Source organism: Lepidochelys kempii, chromosome 3, assembly GCF_965140265.1.
Source record: "Lepidochelys kempii isolate rLepKem1 chromosome 3, rLepKem1.hap2, whole genome shotgun sequence".
Lineage (NCBI taxonomy): Eukaryota > Metazoa > Chordata > Testudines > Cheloniidae > Lepidochelys > Lepidochelys kempii.
The window spans coordinates 117,124,221-117,147,988 of record NC_133258.1 but is presented as its reverse complement, the minus strand read 5'-3'; the positions used below and the strand labels follow the sequence as shown (position 1 = coordinate 117,147,988).

General features: G+C 42.8%; 1 protein-coding gene across 3 annotated transcripts in view; it reads left to right on the top strand.

The window, feature by feature from the left end:
- The window catches only part of CNKSR3 (CNKSR family member 3), a 99,219-nt gene that overhangs the window by 16,409 nt on the left and 59,042 nt on the right, over window positions 1–23,768 (top strand). Inside the window, exon 2 of one of the 3 annotated variants that reach the window (XM_073337708.1) lies at window positions 20,741–20,818. The exons of the other annotated variants lie outside the window; for them this stretch is intronic. Coding sequence (XP_073193809.1) covers window positions 20,741–20,818 — 78 coding nt within the window. The remainder of the gene's footprint in view (window positions 1–20,740; window positions 20,819–23,768) is intronic. 3 annotated transcript variants of the gene reach the window in all.

Here is a 23,768-nt window from a genome sequence, read left to right as displayed (position 1 = left end):
ACTGTATATAAGGAGTGACATTGTGTCCAAGCCAACCAGGTAATGTTGAGTGGAAAGAACTTAGCCTGACTGCACGTAGGACTGATGAAATATTACTAATTGATAGACCTCAAGTTGGCCTGTAAAAAGGCAGGAAAGCAGCTGCTGAATAGATTAAAGGGTGACCTACTCTACAGAGATGATGTCAGGTATCTTGTGCTATCAAGTTTCTGTTAATTCTAAAATGTATTGGTATACTTTCTGAATGCTTTCCATTTCACCTTGATGGTATTCTTTGGACCCCCTTCAGAGTTTAATTTTAATCCCTGATATATCTAAAATCATGCCTGTTCTACAGAATTGGCCATAGAAGTGGAACTAGTTGCAACATGGCTATCCCTGGACATGATAAAAACATATAGTCAGTGAAATACCTTCAGTTGTATGCTTTAAAAAGTAGTTTTAAAATGTATCCTGTTAGAGAACACTCTTATATTCTTAATCCACCTGTTTTAAAAGTGATGCAAATCTTGTATTTCTAATTTCTAAGGCTCTTCTCAACTTGGTATGTAAGCATCAGATAGTGATTGTAGTACAATTGGCCACTCTTTTTTAAATGGCAGAGGTTTTAGCTCAGTAAGAATTGTACTGACACAAATCCCAAGGCAGTCTAATTGGAGAGGAATTCCAGCTCTCGGTAGACAAGTCACATGCCTGACATGCTCGGGGCCTTTTGTTCAGTAGTCATTCACATAAATATTTACTTTCCAGATCCTGAACTTTTCTGATAACTTAGTTATACTTCAGTTAATAGAACTTGGTTACTGCAGGAAATGCTGGATGATGAATGGACTGTCCATGTGTCTCAGACCTATCTGTATATGTTGTACATTCAACTAAATTCTTATTGGTCAGTATCATTGTCAGGTTTCCAAGGATTAAATGTGTTGAAATTACGGCATATTAACAGTTGGTAAATTCTGCTAAACACCTGCTGCAGCTTTACCAAAATTAATTCTGCTTTTCAGTATAAATTGCTTAAAACCGCTGTGCTCTCACACAAAATTGCTAACTTCTGAAACCTCCACTTACCTTGAGAGCATTCCCAAGAGGTGCTCAGCCTCTTGCAGGATTGGCCCTTTTGAGATTGCCTTGTGTGTGTTTGAGTGACTATTTTCTGCAAACTTTGGCCTCCCACTGACTCTAGAACACACACCACTAAAGAAAAATATTCCTATGATAAATGTTGCCAAAATAACATGTTTAAGCATGAAGTGGTGCTACAGAATGTTTGAGTACAATAGTAAGTACAGATCACATAAGTAAAATTGACCAGGCTTCCAAATATTTGATATGAATTGGTGTTTTAAACATATAAAAGTCACAATGCTACTAGTCAACTTTCTTACAGTTAACAGCATTGCACATGTGCTTGTATGCAGGCAAGTTCTTTGGCCATATTGGGAAGTAACAATCAGTGTGCGCCTCACCTTGGCTTTATGACATGGAATAATTAAAGGATAGGTAGGTAATTCTTTAAAGCAATTATAAAAATATGGGAATGAGGAAAGATTTGTACAGATCTTGTTTGGTCTCAGAATCAAACACGGTATTCTAGTAAATCAAATTTCTAATGCTGTAGATGCTAAATCGTACTGTGAGGGGTTGTCCCCCTTTAAGGTGCCTCCTGATGTACTGGGATACCATTGAGCTCACCTGTTTTGCCATCCTGGGCCGCTTTTACCCTATGTTGATGAGCCAGGCTCTTAAGCCTTCTCTAGCACACACACAGGGAGGGCTACACCCAGCTGCAGAAAGACACAGACACTGAGATCAGCTCTGGAAGACTCCACTTAAGGGACTTGCTCCAGCACTCAGGTGCCCACCTCCCTTGGAGTGCAGACCCAAAGGTATATTGTATTGCGCTGTTTAGAAAGATCTGCACAGCGCAAACTCATAAAAATTCACCCTCTCCCTCGATGTGAAGAGAGAGATGCACAGCTTCTTGTCCGCCCCCCTCCCCCCCCCCCGCTGTCCGATATGGATTACACAAACTGGGTTATGTTATAAACAAGAAATAAATTTGTTTAACTACAAAAGACAGATTTTAAGTGATTATAAGGGATAGCAAACAGAGCAAAGCAGATTACCAAGCAAATAAAACAAAACACGCAAACTAAGCTTGATTCACCAAAGAAACAGGTTACAAAATGTATTTTCTCACCCTAAATATTATTTTAGGTAAGTTTCAGAGTTTCAGTAGCTTAATATTCCAGTTATTTCTTCAAACAGACTGGACCCCTGTCTCAGTCTGGACTCACCCCTACCTTTCCTTTCAGGTGCTTTCAGCAGTACTCCTTCTTGGATAGGCAATGGATAAGAGTCCAGATCAGCCCCCTCCCCAGCCCTTAAAAAGGAAAAGGCAGAAATCCTTTGTTTGATCCCCATCCCCCGTAGAGTGGGAAAATACCAGCAGAATCCAAGGGGGTATTTTTCATCAGGTGACGCTATCACCTGACCTTGTAGTGTCAATGCAGCATTCCAGGAAGCACCTTGAGAAGGTGGGAGATTAGTATCTTCAGAGTTCTATTGTCCTACTGTCTGATGGGTGTTTCTGCAAGTACACACACAGTTGTAGTTGTTACATAGTCAATATTCCTAACTTTTTAGATACAGAAATGATACGTGCATATGAATTGGATAATCATTCAGTAAATCATAACCTTTCCAGTGATACCTTACGTGAGCCATCTTGCATAAAGTATATCTTAGTTATGCCGTATTCATATCATAACCATATTTCTATTAAGAATATGGGGTGTAACACCACATACTACATGTTTTAGCATCTCAAACTTATCAATATAGTATATTGCACCATTCCATTTCGCTTTTGTCGACATAAACTATTGCAGTGTTGTGGTGTGGTTTAATATGCTTTTCCAGCATGGTAAAATGTAAATAGACCGGTAACAGCATGGCAGGTTCTAGAACCTTGCATATTGATGGGGGGCTTGGACTCATTGATGGAGGGCTTGGAGCCAGCTACAGAGCAATTTTTGTTGACCCAGTGGCAGGTGGCTCTTGTTAAATCTCATATTTGGCTGAAGTTGAGGTCTGTCTCTGCTGCAGAGGATTTAGGGAGCTTGACGGAGGGGTCCTGCAGGGAGAAATCCTAGGAACAAGCCTGACTCAGGAGGAAATTTAGGCTCATGATTGTTTTGTTGTTCAAGTTAACACTAAAGGCAACCCCCAGAAAAGAAATGAACTTGGAATAATAACCTGTTCGGTGTTGAGGGCAGAGTGGGGGCTCTGTGCTTCACAGGGCCCCTAAGGAAGGAGTTGCTTGTGGCTATAATTTATTTATGATTTGTAAAGGTCCAGTTCTATAGCTATTCCATGCATTGAGCATCTACATAATCTGTCCCAAAGGGAAGTTTGTGAAGAAATAGCTTTGGAGTGCAGACCTGGATTCTACAGAGGGATGGTAATTATCAAAACTCCACAGCACAGAGACTCATGGCTTCCCTTTGACATTATTTCTTTTTAAGTATAGTTTTTAAAAATAAGCTAAAATGCTTAAAATAAAAGTACACTTCAATATCCATAATCATTTTGTGTCTCTGTAGACTTAAAACTGCAAATACACTTCAAAGCAAAATACTCAAACACTTCACCCACAAAAGCTTATGCTCCAATATGTCTGTTAGTCTATAAGGTGCCACAGGACACTCTGCCACTTTTACAGATCCAGACTAACACGGCTACCCCTCTCATACTCAAACACTTCAGTTCCTCTTACTTCCCTGCTGAGATTTAAGTTTCTAGCATGATCTGGGAACACAGTTTGGTTCAATATGTGCCACAAGACTAAACTGAAAACTCTGAACCATGTTTTAACCAGGTTTTGCAAAACGAGAGAGTCTGTAGTAGTGGGATGACTGAAGACTGGTTTCTGTGTTAATTAGGATAGGGTTTGTGATATCACCTGTGCAGGAAAAACGTGCTTTGCTGCAAAGATCATTTTCTAAACCCATCGCTTTGACCATGTCACCCCTTTCGTGCATCCCTGGTTCCCCTTCTCTATCACATCAAACAGGAGCTACTTCTCCATTTTTCAAGGCCCTTTACAGCCTATTTCCTCCCTCCTTATCTATCTTTCATTATTGAGATGTTGACTCCTTTGTCTGATCAGCCAATGATGCCAGCCACTGTTGCTCGCTTGTGTAAAAAAAAAAAAAAAAATTAAGAAGTCCTTGGTGCTTTCTGCCGTGCGCTGCCCCTCATGCTTAGGAGAAGTGCCTCATAAATAGCTGCAAAACTAACTCGTTCTCCAAAAATCTCCTTAAAACTCTCCTGTTGTGATGCCTACAAATAACTTGATAATGGTTAGGCTGCTGGTGTGTTGAGACCACTGCCTTTGTTGCTGACCAATGTTGCCTTTGTTTCCTTGTACTCCTCAGTCTATCTCCACCTGTTGTCTCTTGTCTTCTGCTTTGGTCTTGTCTATGCTTATATTTTATAGCGCTCTAACTTTCTGGCTCAGGGGTGTGAAATATCACCCCACTGAGCGCAGCAATTTTGAGCGCTTTAAAGCGCTAGTGTGGATAGGCTCCAAGCGCTGGAAGCCCTGTCCCAGCGCTTGGAGCTATTCCCCTTGTTGAGGTGGATTACCAGGAGCGCTGGGAGAGCGCTTCCGCATATGACCGCACTCATACTTCAAAGCGCTGCTGCAGGAGTGCTCCTGCGGCAGTGCTTTGAAGTTTCTAGTGTAGACATAGCCTTAGATAGTAACCTCTTTGGGACAGCAGGTACCATCTTCTTGTTCTGTGTCTGTACAGCACCTTGCACAATGGGCTTGGTCCATGACTGGGATTCCTAGACATTACGGTAATACAAATAATAACCCTCCACTGGAGTCAGAATGCTGGTCTTAGTAAGTGAAAACCTTTGTCCCTTTGTCGTAAGGAATGTATCCACAATTTGTTTTTAATTTGGGAGTTCAAACAGTATTTTAATTTTGTTTTCATAAGTCTTGCTCTACCATATTTAAGTGATTAGCAACTGTTGATAGCTAGTTATTCTTACAGGAGTGGCATAAACAAAACATCTGGTAACAACTAGATTCTAGGCTTGCTATTCATAAATGTTTCATGACGTTTTGTAGTAATCTCCTAGATTACTGTCTCAAAGGCTGGTTATCTGTGAACTTTAGCGGCTTTTGGCTTACTGCGTATTATTCTTTGACTAGCTCATGGATGTAACAATAGCTGTGGCGGATTCCCACATATGTACTTTATTCATCTGTGCATACACAAAGTAATAGACTTTGTTGCATCAACTAGATCAGTTCCACATGGTAGCATGAGAGGAGATTGCCCCATTTCTTCTTGGGAACCAAGAGTAAATGTTGCAAAACTGCCTCCTGCTTCCACTGTGGGAACAGGACATCAGAGCCTTAATTAGTGGAGTTCGGAAAAGGAGCTGTTGTGACTAATGAACTACTCCTTAAACCACAAAATCCATACTCTTTTGAACAGAGTGAGCTCTTAATTGCATGTTTTAGGTGAAGGCCTTAGAGCAGGGTTTGCTGCACCGCAGTAACTACATTAAGTTACCGAGCACACAAACCTGATGTAAGAGAAATACAAACAAGTAACGCACAGTATACTAACACGGTTTTAAAACAAAATAAATTTGGGCTTGACCTGTGTAAACTTAGTATTTATTTATTTATTTATTTTTTTAAAGGTCAGCAAGGTCCCTAGCTACGTTTGCCGATGTGTATCAATAAACATGTCTCTTTCTGGAAGAAAGGTGTTGACCTAATTTCTCTGGGCCGTGTGTAGCTGGAGCCTAAAATATTAAAGTATTAGTTGACCAGCCATGAAGGTAAATCCCTCAGAAGCGTGCTTCAAAGGGAACTTTTGTTTGTTTCAATAACCCATATTTTTTATACCAAAGAGTACTGACAGTGTAAGCGACTGAATTGCACACTTCATCTCTTTTTTTTCTCTTTTTTTCTTAAAGGAAATTAATGACTCTGTCTTGAGTAAAAGTTCTCCTATTAGCAGTGGTAAGAAAGGACAACTAGATGGCTAGAGGTTGTGTAAATAGGATGCATAATCTATGACTAGAAGATGTCACAGACGTCTTTCTGACTGACCTAAGTGGAATTGGTTGGTTGGTTTCAGTCTATTTGTCCGTGACCGGGTATTCATATCACAAAAGCCATTGCCATAGTTGGCATTAATTGCTCACTTGTTGGGCATCTCAGCAAAGTGGTTACTCCTGGGGGAATCACTGTTCGTGCGCAAAATTCATGTCCCCTGCAGATTTTTTTGCTTCCCCACAGAAAAATGACTTTTGACAGAGAAGCAAAGGAAAGCTACAAGAGCGGTCATGCGCCCCTCCCTGGCAGTGCAGGCATGTTGGTTTGAGCACCTGGAGTAGCTGGTAGAGCCGTAAATCACCACTGGGGTGGGGAGGGCTGGGCAGGTGTGTGTGTGTGTGTGAGAGACAGACACTCTGTCCCTCTCGCTTGCTATGGCAGCATGCTTGGTGTGAAGGGGCAGGGCTTCAGGGTGTTTCTGAGGAGTTAGGTGGGGGGCAGGCTCTGTCCCCTCAGGTAGAGCAGAATGTAGCAGCCTGCCTGCTTAGTGAATTATTCCCATTATCTTTGTGAATTCCCCCAGGAGTATAAAACAGGTGTAAAAGAAAGTATGGGCTTATAAATGTTTATAGTGCTTTAGTGATTTAGAACTGGTCTAGATTTTTGGACTGAAAAAATTTCCCCTTAAAATGTACTCTCTGAACTGTTTGCTACTGACCTTTCTGGAGATGGTTAGTAGCCAGTATAAATTGTGAGTTTGATCCCCCAGCCCTCATTTGCTCTTCAGTTGCCTATATTGTAACACTGAGCATAGGGCTGCATATATTTGTTGACTAATAACTAGACATAAAGGGTCAAACCTAGCTACATTACCGTTAGGCCAGGGGTTTGATACCCACTCCCTTTCTCCATCCATTGTATTGTAGTTTAAATGAATTACCGAAATACTTGAAACCAGAGTGATTATATTGTGTTGTTTTGTCAAATAAAATATGCAGGATTTTAAAATACTGTGCACAGAATTTTTAATTTTTTGATACAGAATTCCCCCAGGAGTAAGCAGTGAAGGATTTGAATGGGTTGGAAGCTGACCTATCTTCTCCATCCTAGAATCAGTCCCTTTGGGTTAGAGTATAGTGAAGCGTGCACTGCCATCACTGTATGTGAGTAAATGGAAGACTTTGGTTTGCTTGGGCTGTCAGTCCAGTGTCTTTTACAAGCACTAAATTCACACATGCAAAGAAGGTGCAGGATAGAAGTTGAGAGGAAAAATGGTAATTGGAGAGATTTAATTCCTGCATACTCACAAGTACTGGTTGATTCTAATGCCATTAAACTTAGAATTATAAACTTCTGGGATGGGGGGAAAATTTCATGCTTGTTTGATGTGGGAGAGGTAGGATTTCCATTGAGGGAGAAAATAGTGAGTTAAAGGGATTGTACATGGATAGAGTGATCTGGCAATATGATATACAAATTTTCATTTTGTCTTGTGGGCAGCTTCTTTTTCCATTCCTGATCATGCTGTGTATGGCAATCAAATCAATTGCTAATGAGGAAAAATAAGATGAGGGAAGTAATGCATTTTATCAAACTTCAATGCAATATGATTTTTGAAAGTCTTACACAGCCTACTTTTGCTCTTAATGTCGTTTCACCTTGTTCCTGCATACATCTGTCTACTAATCCTCTTTTTCCTCACGTGCTTCCCTTTTGTCCTTATCCTCACCCTCTTCCCCATGCTTCCGTCTAGATATCTAGCTTTCATCTTTTCCCCCTGTTCTGTTGAATAAACTGCCCAGTTATCTTATTTCCTTGTCTACTGGCATTCCTGTCGTTGAAACAGTAGTTCCTGTTCCCTCTCTTCTTTGCTCTTACATAGTTAAGAGCCAGCTTGGCTGTATCCTGGTTGTTTTCAAAGCTCTTCTCAGTGAAGAACCCAGACAGTGTAGAAAGAACAAGGGAGGATGAATGCCATGTGGCCAGCAAGTGCTCTGTGGAGCAGCAGTGGTTCATGGAGTGAACCTGGTTTGGGAACTCCTAGTATGGACTGAGTTTTTCATCATCCCCCAGTCGGGAGTGGCCAAATTCATTATGTGTAGCTGTTATGATGACAACTGTTAAACCAGTTAGTACTATGTCACCTTTCTAATGAATGGGATCCACTTTGCAGAAACCAGCATCGCAACCGATACCCTTACTGAAGCTGCCAGAAGGAAGCCAAGAGAGGCCAAGTGGGAGTGGCGACTGAATGATGCTCCTAGTGGCACTCTCTCTAGCTTGGGGATGCATATGTTACTGCTGCTTTGTTGCTGTTCTGTGGGTAGAGGCTTCATTTTCCAGAGCTGTCGGTTTGGCATCTCGCAAAAATATTCCTGTCTTTTTAAAACTGCCACTAAAAATCCCTAGAAATCCTGACCTCTCACAAATAAAGGTAAAGATTAGCTTGATATAAAGAAGGCCACTATAGGGCATGTAAGTGCATGGGAGAACAAAGCTGTTCAGTGATCAGTGTCTAGAAATCATTACATAAAAATCAATAATCTTGTAATTCATGTGCTAAATATGAGGTAACAGAATCTTGAAACCTGTTAAATGTCAAAGTGACTTTAGTCCTCTAACCTTGAAGTTCTATTTGGTTTTAAAGTCTCCTCTCCCAAAATAACATGTATGCTTGCACTAAAGTACTTCTTTGAGTTTATATTGGTACATGCTCGCCATTTGGCATGATGAGCAATTTTGCATGATTTGGAACACTGAAAATGTGAACATAGGCTGGAAATTTTAATAGATCACACCTATGTACAGGTGACCATCCAAAAATAAATCCTAGATTTTAGTTATGTTGGGTTCTTCATCTTTTTGGGTAGATTGAAAATATAAGGCCCTCCAATGCTTAGCTTAGACAAATGGGTAATGAGGAAACCGTCCAGTCTGTGAGTTTGTTGTCAAAATTAAATCTTTCCATATTGTTTGAATTCACAAAGCTCACAACATTTTCTGGATCAAACTTAATATCTTTTGATTAGCGGATACATCAGTCACCATAAGTTTCCATGCCTTTTAGTTTTATACAGACCTTATCCAGAACAGATGCAACCTTTTAAAAAGTGATGTGTAGTTTGCAAGGTTAAAACCCCCCAAAACCAACACTCTAATTTTGCTAGGGATTTTTTTATAGCCTTTTCCTTGTTTTGAGTTAGTAGCACTAATAAAACCACTCTGTGATAGATGTGAATATTACTCCTATAAAAGATTGGGGGAAGGAGAGAGCTTAATATATCATTCTAGCAACATGGTTTTCAACCTAGAAAATGTGTTAGAGGTACAATACTGTTTTGTTAGGGAGAGTTAAAGGCAGCTAGGCTTGTTACAAAAAAGAGAACTAACAAAGCTATGAGTGTTTTAGAATAGTAAACATGCAACATAGTTCTCCTTTTCCCACCTGTCTACCTTCCATTCTCCCTGTGTCTTGCTATTTTTGATCCAGGATCACTCTGCATTGGATTTCTTATGGAATTGTGCATCTTTTTTTATATAAAAGAATGTTGTTATACAACCTGCAGTAGTTCTTACATTGTGCTGGGGTACTGCTCCCCTCAAGTCACACTTCTGCTTAGGACTGTACATGCAACTCAGTATTTTGGAATACCTCTTAATGGACAATGTAGGACCTCTGAGCACCAATAGAAGGCTAAATCAAATAGAAAATTATGAATGACACTAAAAACCCCTAATCATTAAACAACTAGAAGAACAATTTTATAAGAAACCGAAAGAGAAACAAGTTTTTTCTTTCAAGTGACTCTAGAAATAGGTAGAGGATGGAGGATTGGATAGAAAACTAGGCCAAGTACCAGACCCCTTGCTTGTTTTCAGTGCTGATTGGCCTATGCTAGCTCTGTCTCGTTCTTACCTTTGGGATGAACTACTTCTGTGCAGTGCAGTGCTGCCCCTCCTCCTCACTCTTTCTCTAACATTATAGCGCTAAGATATGAAAATGTAGAATTCTGTTAATGTTATTAACAGATGTGTAAACATGACTATGTAAAAACTTCTGTGTGCTTAAGCCATATTCTGATTGGTAGTTATCCATGTCCTCAAAGTTGGAGGGGCTTCCAGCAATAATTGGTCCTTAAAAGATGGTTCTGTATTAAATTACAAGTCAAGCAGACTGAGGAGAACAGTTAAATTTGAGAAAAGCAACGAAAACGCTGCCTGTTGCTGCAGTGATTAAGTTAATAGAAAGCTTCTCTTCCACCCACAGAAGTTGGTCCAATAAAAGATACTACCTCACCCACCTTGTCTCTGTTAAGTTAATAGATGATCTTTTGGTGACTGCTGCAATATTAGAATAAGCAGAACAACTATTATTATTTGTACTTAATGTTGCGGTTGCAGTAGTGGCAAGTGGCTACAGTCAGGATCAGGGCCCCATTGTACTTGGTATTGTATACCACAAAAATACACAATGCCTGCCGTGCCCTCCACCCCCGGGATTGTCCTAGCAACCATTTATAGGATACTGTATCCCCTCGAACATGTGTGTAATTGAGAATTCTGTGTTTGCACAAAATCTTAGAGACTCTGCCAATTAAAATGTTAAAATCACTGTACAAAAAATTCCAGTTTCTAAAAAAGTACCCCTTTAAAGTAAAGATTAAAAAAATCCTGTTTGCATAAAGGTCTCTTCAGCAGATGAAAAACAGACTGACTGTACAGAGAGACAAAGGAACTGACTAGACACCAACTCTGTGTGTGTGTATGTGTGAGAGAGATAATATGCATGCATTGATTGAAAACTGTGGCAAGCCTTCCCTTGCATTAATAGTATGGTGATGACTCAAACTAGGTGTTACAAGGTTGTTTTAAAAGGTAGTATTAAAACTTACATTGTTACAACTGTGTGTTTTGATGAGAACATACCATTAAGCTGTATAGGAAGATTCACCCCTCTCCTGCTCCTAGTGTTTCAGTCTGTGGCTGTATTTGTAGGGCATGGCTACACTTGCAGATATAGAGTGCTTTGAGTTAAACCAGCCTTCGTAGAGCGCAGTAGGGAAAGCGCTGCAGTCTGTCCACACTGACAGCTACAAGCGCACTGGTGTGGCCACATCTGTGGCACTTGCAGCGGCATTGGGAGCGGTGCATTGTGGGCAGCCATCCCAGCATGCAAGTGGCTGCAACTTGGTTTTCAAATGCGGGGGATGGGTGGAGTGTGTATGTATGTGGGGAGAGAGGGAGTGGGTTTTTGGGTGGCTGAGAGCATGTCACCATGCTGTGTTGTAAGTTCAGACATCAGGAGACTCCCGCCTCTCTCTCTCTCTCTCACAGCATTCCACACTAATGACTTGCTTTGTCTTGGAGCAGATAAGCATGCCAGTTGTCAGAAATGAAGCTTTCAAAGGGCATATCCACATTCTTGCAGCAATTCCAAAACAAGGACAAGAGTGGCCACTTGACTTAAGGGGATTATGGGATGTTTCCGGAGATCAGAGGGCAGTAATGCAACACCTTGTTCACACTGGCGCCGCGGCACTCCAGCAGGGCCGCAGCAAACGTTATCCCACTCCCTGAGGTGGAGTACCAGCAGCGCTGTAGCCACGGAGTGAGAGCGCTCTCCGTGCCTTGCCAGTGTGGACGGGTAGTGAGCTAGTGCGCCCGGGGCTCCTTTATTGCACTGTAACTTGCAAGTGTAGCCAAGCCCTTAGTGATTTACTCAAGAGCTTTACTTTCACCATAAGATGAGCTAGGAGAATTAAAATAGGGCAGGGTGGTGCTAAATGTGTTTTCATTGCCTCTCTTAGCAGGTTTTGTTTAAAATGTCACTTGGTCTTTTTGCCTTTTCAGTGTAAAATCAGAGCACCTGGAGCAGGGAGAGAGATGGGCTCTTTTGAAGAACTTCTCTCTGATGATGAGGCATAAAAATGATGATCCATCTCTCTTTAGTGCAAGCTAAAGGCAGGCTGAATGCCACTTCAGTGTCCTGACTGACCTATTCTCCCAGTAACTTGGGAATCTAAGGTGTGAGGCTGCATGATTGTATATAGTGCATAACATGCATCTGATATCTAGCCAATTGTTTTATATTATCTTGAAGAATGTGACACTATTGTATGACTTAGCATTCACCTCAGGTGATGGCAACAATGGTGTAGTCCACAGTGTAGACTTGAATTAGGCACTACTCTGTCAACAGCACTTATGGTGGTGGTAACACAGAGATTAAAAAGGCCTGAGCTCTGTGTGCAGTTTCCACCACTTGAATTACAGGGCCTACCGTTCTTCCTGTGGATAAGGCTTCAGTGTGATAGTCACTACAGGAAACCAAAGCCTATTGTTTGTTTTGTAAAAATCTTTGTTTTCCATTTAAAAAAAAATGCTCTGGTTTTCATAACCATGGGAGTAATTTTCTAAGTAGGAACAAACCTGCTTACTGTATTTTTCACTCCATGCATCTGATGAAGTGGGTTCTAGCCCACGAAAGCTTATGCCCAAATAAATTTGTTAATCTCTAGTGTGCCGCAAGTACTCGTCGTCGTTTTTGCTGATACAGAGTAACACGGCTACCCCTCTGAAACCTTTCTAAGTAGGGACAGTGTTTTGAGCTCATTTTTGAAAGTGAAATGATGAAATACTTAAAGACCACTCTTGAGGGGGGGAGAGTTCTCTTTTGAGCCTTGTGCATATGATAAAACTGAGTGGTGTGAAAAGGTTGAATTCAGTATGGTTGTGAGCTGGCAAAATTTGAGGAAAACTGAATTCTGTGTGTTTTAGTTTAGCCAAAACTTCTGTATCTGGTAGTTGCAGTGACATCTTCTTACAGATTTCTTTGTGACATAGTGACTGCTGGTGGCTGAGGGAATGTCTTCCAGTGTTGTTGGATCTTGCTTGCTTGGCACTGGTGGCTGCTATGGTCCCCAGTTGTTGTGGATCCACTGCTTAGAATTCTGGGAAATGTTCACTCGGTGACAAGGTGCTAGGCTTCATATTCTACAACGTGGGCTATGTATAATGGACTCTGACATATAGGGATATATATGGGATGGACTTGAAATTTGGTTATAGAGTTCAGAAAATTGTGAATGTTACTGCACTAACTATTTGTCCATGGAGCTCTAAGCTGATGTCGGGGTAGTCAGCACCACTGAATAGCCTAGGAAAATTCCTTGTAAATTTCCTGGAACCTTCAGCAGCCCAGGAGATCCAAAAACCCTGGTTCAGATGAGGGAAGCTGGATGAGCTGCTCATATGTGCTTAGAAGGTCTTGGGTGAGTTGACTGACCAGAATGCTCAACCTGAAGTTGGAAGCAACAACTTGTTCTGACCTCATGTTGCTGCCACCTACCTGCACAAGAAATGAATGATTTTCCCGCTGGTGTTCTCTGCCTCAGCTAATTGTTACTAGATATTATACACAGAAGAACGCATGTGGTTAAGCATGTTATGCACTCTCCACAAAGTCCTAAATAGTATGAAAAGGGAAACAAAGGCCTTGTGTATACCAGGGGCTATCCCCAGTTACAGCCATCAATGGCCAGCCTCCACTATAGTAGCGCCTGTACAAAGCCCTAGTATAGCTAGGCAGAGCTGCCATTTGCACTATTGGAAATGACCCCTGTTTCACGGGGAAGAGTCTAGGGTTGCCTATGACCAATTAACACTTTTTAAACACTGCTCACCCTTTTTACACTGCACTCAAATGCCAGCCCTCCCTAACTTTACATCATCCTCCCAATTTTTACGTGTAATTATGATATGACTAGTTAAGGCTTAAATCTACAAATTTTGCAAGCATGCACACATTTTTTATATGTATAAAAATGGGTGTCGCTCACTACCGCTTGTGTCCAATGAATATAGCAAGTAGCGCCACAGCCGGGGGCGGGGGGGCATTCTTTCCCCACTGCCCTTGTTGCACATGCGCAGACTGTGTGCAGTGAGGAGATGTAAGAGGCAAGCTGTGGTAATTATGAATGGGTTGAGGTGCTCCTGGATTCACCAGCCCAGCCTACTTGGACTATGTTAATGTGCTATAGGTACTTAGCCCTGGAATCCACTAGGACTTTAGGTCAAATTTAGCAGCATTAAATCGATGTAAACCTGCACCCATCCACACGATGAAGCCCTTTATTTTGACTTAAAGGGTTCTTAAAATCGATTTCCTTACTCCACCCCTGACAAGTGGATTAGCGCTTAAATCGGCCTTGCCGGCTCGAATTTGGGGTACTGTGGACACAATTCGACTGTATTGGCCTCCGGGAGCTATCCCAGAGTGCTCCATTGTGACCGCTCTGGACAGCACTCTCAACTCAGATGCACTGGCCAGGTAGACAGGAAAAGAAGCGCGAACTTTTGAATCTCATTTCCTGTTTGGCCAGCGTGGCAAGCTGCAGGTGACCATGATGGAGTCCCAGAATCGCAAAAGAGCTCCAGTATGGACCGAACGGGAGGTACAGGATCTGATCGCTGTATGGGGAGAGGAATCCGTGCTATCAGAACTACGTTCCAGTTTTCAAAATGCCAAAACCTTTGTGAAAATCTCCCAGGGCATGAAGGACAGAGGCCATAACAGGGACCCGAAGCAGTGCCGCGTGAAACTGAAGGAGCTGAGGCAAGCCTACCAGAAAACCAGAGAGGCGAACGGCCGCTCCGGGTCAGAGCCCCAAACATGCCGCTTCTATGATGAGCTGCATGCCATTTTAGGGGGTTCAGCCACCACTACCCCAGCCGTGTTTGACTCCTTCAATGGAGATGGAGGCAATACGGAAGCAGGTTTTGGGGACGAAGATGATGATGATGATGAGGTTGTAGATAGCTCACAGCAAGCAAGCGGAGAAACCGGTTTTCCCGACAGCCAGGAACTGTTTCTCACCCTGGACCTGGAGCCAGTACCCCCCGAACCCACCCAAGGCTGCCTCCTGGACCCAGCAGGCGGAGAAGGGACCTCTGGTGAGTGTACCTTTTAAAATACTATACATGGTTTAAAAGCAAGCATGTGAAAGGATTACTTTGCCCTGGCATTCGCGGCTCTCCTGGATGTACTCCCAAAGCCTTTGCAAAAGGTTTCTGGGGAGGGCAGCCTTACTGCGTCCTTCATGGTAGGACACTTTACCACTCCAGGCCAATAACACGTACTCGGGAATCATTGTACAACAAAGCATTGCAGTGTATGTTTGCTGGCGTTCAAACAACATCCGTTCTTTATCTCTCTGTGTTATCCTCAGGAGAGTGAGATATAATTCATGGTCACCTGGTTTCTTCAGGGGACACTCAGAGGAGCCCATTTCTGTTTTGCCACAGGCAAACAGCCCAGCAGGAATGTTCCCCGCTGTTAGCCACAGGGAGGGGGGAGGGTTGAGGGGGTAGCCACGCGGTGGGGGGAGGCAAAATGCGACCTTGTAACGAAAGCACATGTGCTATGTATGTAATGTTAACAGCAAGGTTTACCCTGAAAGAGTGTAGCCACTGTTTTATAAAATGTGTCTTTTTAAATACCGCTGTCCCTTTTTTTTTCTTCACCAGCTGCATGTGTTTCAATGATCACAGGATCTTCTCCTTCCCAGAGGCTAGTGAAGATTAGAAAGAAAAAAAAAACGCACTCGAGATGAAATGTTCTCCGAGCTCATGCTGTCCTCCCACACTGACAGGGCACAGACGAATGCGTGGAGGCAAATAATGTCAGAGTGCAGGAAAGCACAAAATGACCGGGAGGAGAGGTGGCGGGCTGAAGAGAGGGCTGAAACTCAAATGTGGCGGCAGCATGATGAGAGGAGGCAGGATTCAATGCTGAGGCTGCTGGAGGACCAAACCAGTATGCTCCAGTGTATGGTTGAGCTGCAGCAAAGGCAGCTGGAGCACAGACTGCCACTACAGCCCCTGTGTAACCAACCGCCCTCCTCCCTAAGTTCCATAGCCTCCTCACCCAGACGCCCAAGAACGCGGTGCGGGGGCCACCGACCAACCAGCCATTCTGCCACAGAGGATTGCCCAAAAAAAAAAAGACTGGCATTCAATAAATTTTAAAGTTGTAAACTTTTAAAGTGCTGTGTGGCATTTTCCTTCCCTCCTCCACCACCCCTCCTGGGCTACCTTGGTAGTCATCCCCCTATTTGTGTGATGAATGAATAAAGAATGTATGAATGTGAAGCAACAATGACTTTATTGCCTCTGCAAGCGGTGATCGAAGGGAGGAGGGGAGGGTGGATAGTTTACAGGGAAGTAGAGTGAACCAAGGGGCGGGGGGGTTTCATCAAGGAGAAACAAAGAGAACTTTCACACCATAGCCTGGCCAGTCATGAAACTGGTTTTCAAAGCTTCTCTGATGCGTACCATGCCCTCCTGTGCTCTTCTAACCGCCCTGGTGTCTGGCTGCGCGTAACCAGCAGCCAGGCGATTTGTCTCAACCTCCCACCCCGCCATAAACGTCTCCCCCTTACTCTCACAGATATTGTGGAGCAACAGCAAGCAGTAATAACAGTGGGAATATTGGTTTCGCTGAGGTCTAAGCGAGTCAGTAAACTGCGCCAGCGCACCTTTAAATGTTCAAATGCACATTCTACCACCATTCTGCACTTGCTCAGCCTGTAGTTGAAGAGCTCCTGACTACTGTCCAGGCTGCCTGTGTACGGCTTCATGAGCCATGGCATTAAGAGGTAGGCTGGGTCCCCAAGGATACATATAGGCATTTCAACATCCCCAACAGTTATTTTCTGGTCTGGGAATAAAGTCCCTTCCTGCAGCTTTTGAAACAGACCAGAGTTCCTGAAGATGCGAGCATCACGTACCTTTCCCAGCCATCCCACGTTGATGTTGGTGAAACGTCCCTTGTGATCCACCAGATTTTGCAGCACTATTGAAAAGTATCCCTTGCGGTTTATGTACTCGGCGGCTTGGTGCTCCGGTGCCAAGATAGGGATATGGGTTCCGTCTATGGCCCCACCACAGTTAGGGAATCCCATTGCAGCAAAGCCATCCACTATGATCTGCACATTTCCCAGGGTTACTACCCTTGATAACAGCAGATCTTTGATTGCATGGGCTACTTACATCACAGCAGCCCTAACAGTAGATTTGCCCACTCCAAATTGATTCCCAACTGACCGGTAGCTGTCTGGCGTTGCAAGCTTCCACAGGGCTATCTCCACTCGCTTCTCAACTGTGACGGCTGCTCTCATCTTGGTATTCGTGCACCTCAGGGCAGGGGAAAGCAAGTCACAAAGTTCCATGGAAGTGCCCTTACGCATGCAAAAGTTTCGCAGCCACTGGGAATCGTCCCAGACCCGCAACACTATGTGGTCCGACCAGTCTGTGCTTGTTTCCCGAGCCCAGAATCGGCGTTCCACGGCATGAACCTGCCCCATTAGCACCATGATGCATGCATTGGCAGGGCCCATGCTTTCAGAGAAATCTGTGTCCATGTCCTGATCACTCACGTGACCGCGCTGACGTCGCCTCCTCGCCTGGTATTGCTTTGCCAGGTTCTGGTGCTGCATATACTGCTGGATAATGCGTGTGGTGTTTAATGTGCTCCTAATTGCTAAAGTGAGCTGAGCGGCCTCCATGCTTGCCTTGGTATGGCGTCCGCACAGAAAAAAGGCGCGGAATAATTGTCTGCTGTTGCTCTGACGGAGGGAGGGGCGACTGACGACACGGCTTACAGGGTTGGCTTCAGGGAGCTAAAATCAACAAAGCGGGTGGCTTTATATCAATGAGTATTTCAGGCAGGACTTCACGGAGGGTTCCAATAAGAAATGGTGCACCTAAGTTATTGTTCTTATTGGAACAAGGAGGTTAGCCTGGCCTCTGATTGATTCATGGCTAGATTTACCTCGCTGCACCTTCTCTGTGAGTGACTGCAGTGTGACCTAGAGGAATGAGTCCCCTAGATGGGGGAGAGGGGGAAGAAAATGAGTACAAAACAAATCTGGTCTATTTCTTGTTTTGATCCACTCCATCTATCTTTTACATCTTTGGCTGGCAGCAGACGGTGCAGGAGGACTGCATGCCATCCACATCTCATGGCTGCTCAGCAGAAGATGGTGCAGTAAGACTGCTCGCCATCCTCATCTCTTGCCTGCCCGGCAGAAGATGATGCAATAGGACTGCTAGCAATCCGTATCGCCTGCCTGCTCACCATAAGACAGTTCAATAGGACTGACTGCAGGACTAAAGAGAATGACCTCGTCAAGTCACTCCAAATTTAATCCCTGCGCCCATGTCTGCCCAGGCGCTCCCAGCCGATGTGGCCAGGAGCACCTCGGACATGACGAGGACGGCTACCAGTCCTATTGCACCATCTGCTGCCCCAAGGCAATGGGTTGCTGCTACTGTGTAGCAATACCGTACCGCGTCTGCCAGCACCCGGGAGACATAGTTACCTATGTCGGTTGACGTAGTGGTGACGGTTACCTGAGCGGGCTCCATGCTTGCCGTGGTATGGCGTCTGCACAGGTAACTCAGGAAAAAAGGCGCGAAACGATTGTCTGCCCTTGCTTTCACGGAGGGAGGGAAGGGGGGCCTGACGATATGTACCCAGAACCACCCGCGACAATGTTTTAGCCTCATCAGGCATTGGGATCTCAACCCAGAATTCCAATGGGCAGCGGAGACTGCAGGAACTGTGGGATAGCTATCCACAGTGCAACGCTCCGGAAGTCGACTCTAGCCTCGGTACTGTGGAAGCACTCTGCCGAGTTAATGCACTTAGAGCATTTTCTGTGGGGACACACACACTCGAATATATAAAACCGATTTCTAAAAAACCGACTTCTATAAATTTGACCTTATTCCGTAGTGTAGACATACCCTTAGAGTGCACCAGCAGGGTCCACATGGGCACTCAGAGCAAGCCTGTGGCTTGCCTCCTCTCAGATAGTCACTCTACAGTCAGGAGTGGACGGGGTCAATTTCCAAGCAACCTCCCTAATTCCTCCCTATTTTTTTCATAAACTTCCTTAAAATTCTCAGATTGAGACTGTCATCTCTGTAGACTAGGGGTAATTGTCAGTTTAAAACTTAGTTAAAATGTGTTAACTAACACGTCTTAAAATGCAAGCTATTTTTCTAGTCTAGACTCAGCTTCAACTCAGAAGTGATGCTCATGCCACTCTATTCCTGTGCATAAGCTTCTGTTTTTTGCATCCAGCTGCTAGGGGAGGATCCAGTAGCTCTTTGACCCCACTCAGTTGGGGAAAACTTCTCTTCTTCCTGGATAACTGAGTTTTCAAGCCCTCTGTGGAGCAGAGTTCTTCCTGGCAGTTTCCAAAATAAAAACAACTTGGAGAATAGGGTTGCAGTCCTTTTATAGGAGGAGATCTACGAAAAGGGATCTCTGTTACTGAATGGTTCATTGAGTAAAAAAGCTAAAACTCAAATGTAGTTAATCAAGATCATGCATTATGTTGCTGAAGCCAGTAGAGAAGCTCATGCTGATGTTCAGCCATGTTGAAAGTAGTGCACTGGGACTTGTAGCCTTGTTGACTGTGCCTTGTATTTAAGGTAAACTGGAAGGGTCCTTTTGAGGTTAAAATCAGTCTATATACCACATTAAACTGAGGAGGTATGTGGGTTTGGAGAGAACTCCTGTGTGGTTTAGTCTAAATGCACAAGTTGCACTGAGTTAACTAAAATAATTTTCTTTAGTTAAACTTGTATAATTTTTCTGTGTAGACAAGGCCATAGTTAAATCAATGCAACTCTTCTTAAGAGATCTGTTACCAGTGTTGAAGCAGGATTTTGGTAATTGTTCTGACTGGGTGTTGCTGGTCATGGCACAATCTGTAAGGTCTTGTTAGATATATCATTAAGATTGTTATCTATATTACTTCTGGCATATCTTTTAATAGAAGATTTCTGTTTTGCCTCCCCTTTAAAACACACATGCATAAAATTGCTTTTGATGATTGTTCTGTCACCATGTTAAAAGCGATTTATTTACGGACAGTTTCCCAGCCATGTGTTTTCGTTCAGCCAGATGATTTCACTAATAGGCTGTAATAAACAGTAGGCTACATCACAACAATTACTTCAGATGATTACTGTTGGAAGAGCTTGGCTGAAACTGTTAACAAGTTCTTGTCCTAAACTTGGTATTCAGCGTACAGGAAAATTTTGTAGGGTGTAATGAATGTGTGTATGGATAGTTCTTGTTTTTGTTTTTCTGGGGAAATGAGTGGATTGTTATTAAATACAGTGATAATGAACTGGGGAAAGATACAGAATGTAACCAGATCTGGGTCACATTTTTGACTTGATGGCAGTATATCCATGTCAGTGGCACTGGTTATGATGACTTATTTAAACACTACATTTAATTATGTTTAAAAAAAAATGGAAAGGGATGTTTCTTTCTTTAGAAGATATAGTCTCCCCTTTCCCTTGAGCTCTGCCTCCCGCCACCGTCCCCCTTTTCTGTGGAGAAATGTTTGGGTATTACCAACGGTGCTGCAGCTGGGTTTACATCACCCACGGCTATCTAAACAGTACTGTATGTCAGTTAAATAAAAAGTCTGGAAATTATTAGGGCTAGGATATGTGCCCATTCATTTGATTTGTCTCGTTCACTCTGTACACTAGTTAGGGATGCAGGTGAATTGTATCTTGCCACAAATACGGTTTTGTTTTTTATTTTTGTTTTTTAATCTACAGAGTCATGTATAATGCTGTCAGCAATGCCGCTTTGTGGTGTTGGTTGTGAGGCAAGCCCAGGCAGTCTATGCAGTGCAGGTATACTTTATTTTAATGTATATTGAATGTATTTGGTGGAAGTTGGCTTTTGTAAGTGGTTTTTGTTGAAAATAAAAATGCCAGGTGTCTGCCGTGAACATGTGGACACACTTTGCTTTCATCCGATTTATTAAGTTTGCTAAACTAAACTTGTTAATGTGTGGAAAGGTTAAGATTTAGCCATATGCAGCAGATTAGATGAATGCCAGAGCTGGCTGTTAGGTGACTCAGCCCAAGAATGTATATTTATAAAGCCGCCTCCTCGTCCAGTGAAATTTAAATCTTGATGTAAACACTTGCATTTTGTTTCTTCATGTCATGTGCACGTGTTTGTGTACGTGTGTGTTACTACATGCTTAGATATTGCTTCTGACTCTATCTAGTCCAGTGGTCCCCAAACTGGGGGGGAGGGGAGGCGGGTGGTGGGGCTGGGTTGGTGGGAAGGAAGTGCCATCTAGTCCAGCTCCACCTTTTAACCCCAGCTCCTCCCCCATCCCTAGTTCAGTTCCTAGCTCCGCCATCAGCCCAAGCTCCCCTGCTGTGCAATAATGGAGGGTGGAGGGGTGCGACAGGAAAAGTTTTTGGGCACCACTGCTCTAGTCAGTTACCCCGGTTTTGGTGGAGGTTGGAATTAGTGAGGAGTTAGCATTGAAGAGCTGCCAGCAGCAAATCCTGCTGCCAGCAGTTTGAGACCTGGATGTGGGCCTTGTTTGTAATTCCTGTGCTTCTGCCTGTTACAAGTTGAGTATTCAGTATCTCAGGGAAGAGTCTGGATACTAAAGTTTGAGTGGTAAATCCTTAAAGAGGGGTGTGCTCATCTTTTCTACCTCATTGAGCCAGTTTCAACCATGGTGCCTAAAGCTATTGAAGTGACCTGCTATTCAAAGGTGAAGTCAGTGGTTTTGTCTTGACTAGGAAAAGTTGCTAACTTTAAGTCAATTAATATGTGCTAGCTAATCCTGACCTAAACTTTCCTACAACTGCACTAGGAAAAAGGTTGAAGTTAGGTCAGCTTTAGTTAGCATGTATTAACTAAGCCCAGCCTAATGCATCCACTTTTCCCGAGACAAAGGCTATGGGTGGGTGACCAGATGCTTTGAAAATCAGGCCACATAATAGGTACCTAAAGTATGGTGCATTCAGGTGCTTAATATTGTTCAACTAACCTTGACAATTTTGTCTGTACTTGTGTTAAACTAATTACTGGAATGAGGGAAATCATGCATATCCCCAAGATTATGCTATCCTTGCTAGCTGCCTTTAAACCTCAAAAGGAGGGAGGGAGAGAGAGAGGTGGGAAGGAACTGAGCAACTTGTAGAGTTTTTTTCTTTGCTTCTCTTCCTGCATAATGCACAAGTGTGATGCTCTTGATGTTCCTACCGCAATGATATGTAGTGCCGCTTTGTTTGCTTTTATGTGACTAAGTTGTATTGTGAACAAATGACCTGTCTCATGAAAAATGACCATTTAATGTAGGTAACTCTGGCCATCTTTCAGTGTCACTGTGTACAACTTGTAAACAGGTAAATATAAATGTGTGTAATACAGATTAATAGATTTTTAAGGCCAGAAGGGTTCATTATTATAATCTAGTCTGATCTTCTGCATAATACAGGCCATTTCACCCAATAATTCCTGGATCAAGTCCAAATGTTACCCACAGTACGTGTTAAACTGATTGGGCTGAGGAATAAGATGAATAGCATAGCATTGCTTTTAGAAGTCCTTGCTTTCTCATACTGGGAAGCATGTATGTCTCTTTCTCTGTGTATGCACATGTTAAATAAAACCAAAACAAGCCAGCATGTGCAGATATAATGATTGGGGATGATCTTTATGCAGGATGCGTGCAATTGACAGGTTTTTTGGCTTCTGAAGCCCTTGAGATATATGGGTGTGTACTACAATGAATCTCTCTTCGCTAGCAATGTCTATATTTTCAGTGTATAGCCAATGGTTTCTTGCAAACGTACACAGCTGCACTTTAGATCTCGTACTATTACATTTGTGGAGGTGTTATAACCTATTTTTCACTGTCAGGTATGACGAAGGTTCATGGTTGGCTCTTAATTCATATCTTCGTGCCAAATGTTTTTATTAAGTCATTCTGGTTAAAGCCAAATTAAGTTACATCATTACCTTTTTTTTTTTTTTTAACACTGATGTGACAGTACAGTTCATTTTTCTATTTATATAGCTTTCCAGGTTTTGCTGTTTTTTCTATTTTGCTTGTAATTCTAAATCTTAAACCTAGGCCATAAATAACAGAAAAATCCCCATGGAAAATAATGGCAATGACTTATAACTCTAGCTGAAGATAACATTATTGGAGCCCTGGATCTTTCTTTTGTTATGTCTAAGATTTCTCTGAAAGTGAGCAATTTTAAAAATGAATTTGGTTGAGCTTTAGCCAAGATTTCCCTGGGAATGGGCCGCAGGTCTTTAAATCATCATTTCTCCCATGGGATGTCTTTCACTCAGTACGATGTTGTGCTCTGATACTGTCTGCCTCTATTGGTTACATGTTTGTCTTGCTGGTGAAAACTCTGCAGTTAGAAATCCTGCTTCAATCTAGACCTATAAATCCCAGAGTGCCTTGCTGCTTGCTGTCTATATCGCAACCTGGATTAAAACCTGCATGAACAGCTGTGCAGTTCACCCCTGTCTGTTTTTCGTAGCATTATTTACAGGGCCTGATGTTCGCTAGCCTTTTTCACTGGAGTGTGAAACTGTGGCTGTATTTTTCTCATTTAAATTGTCATGCTGCAGTTCAATATTAAACCTTTAGCCCTTTTCATTTTTTAATAAATTATTTGAGATTATGGAAGGATCTTATGCCTCTGTGGTGGTAAATATTCATGTATTTAGTTCTTTTAAATAACAAAGCTATGAAAAGGGTAAAATAGTTTCTTTTTTACAACAACAAAAAAGTTGATATTTGCCTAAGGC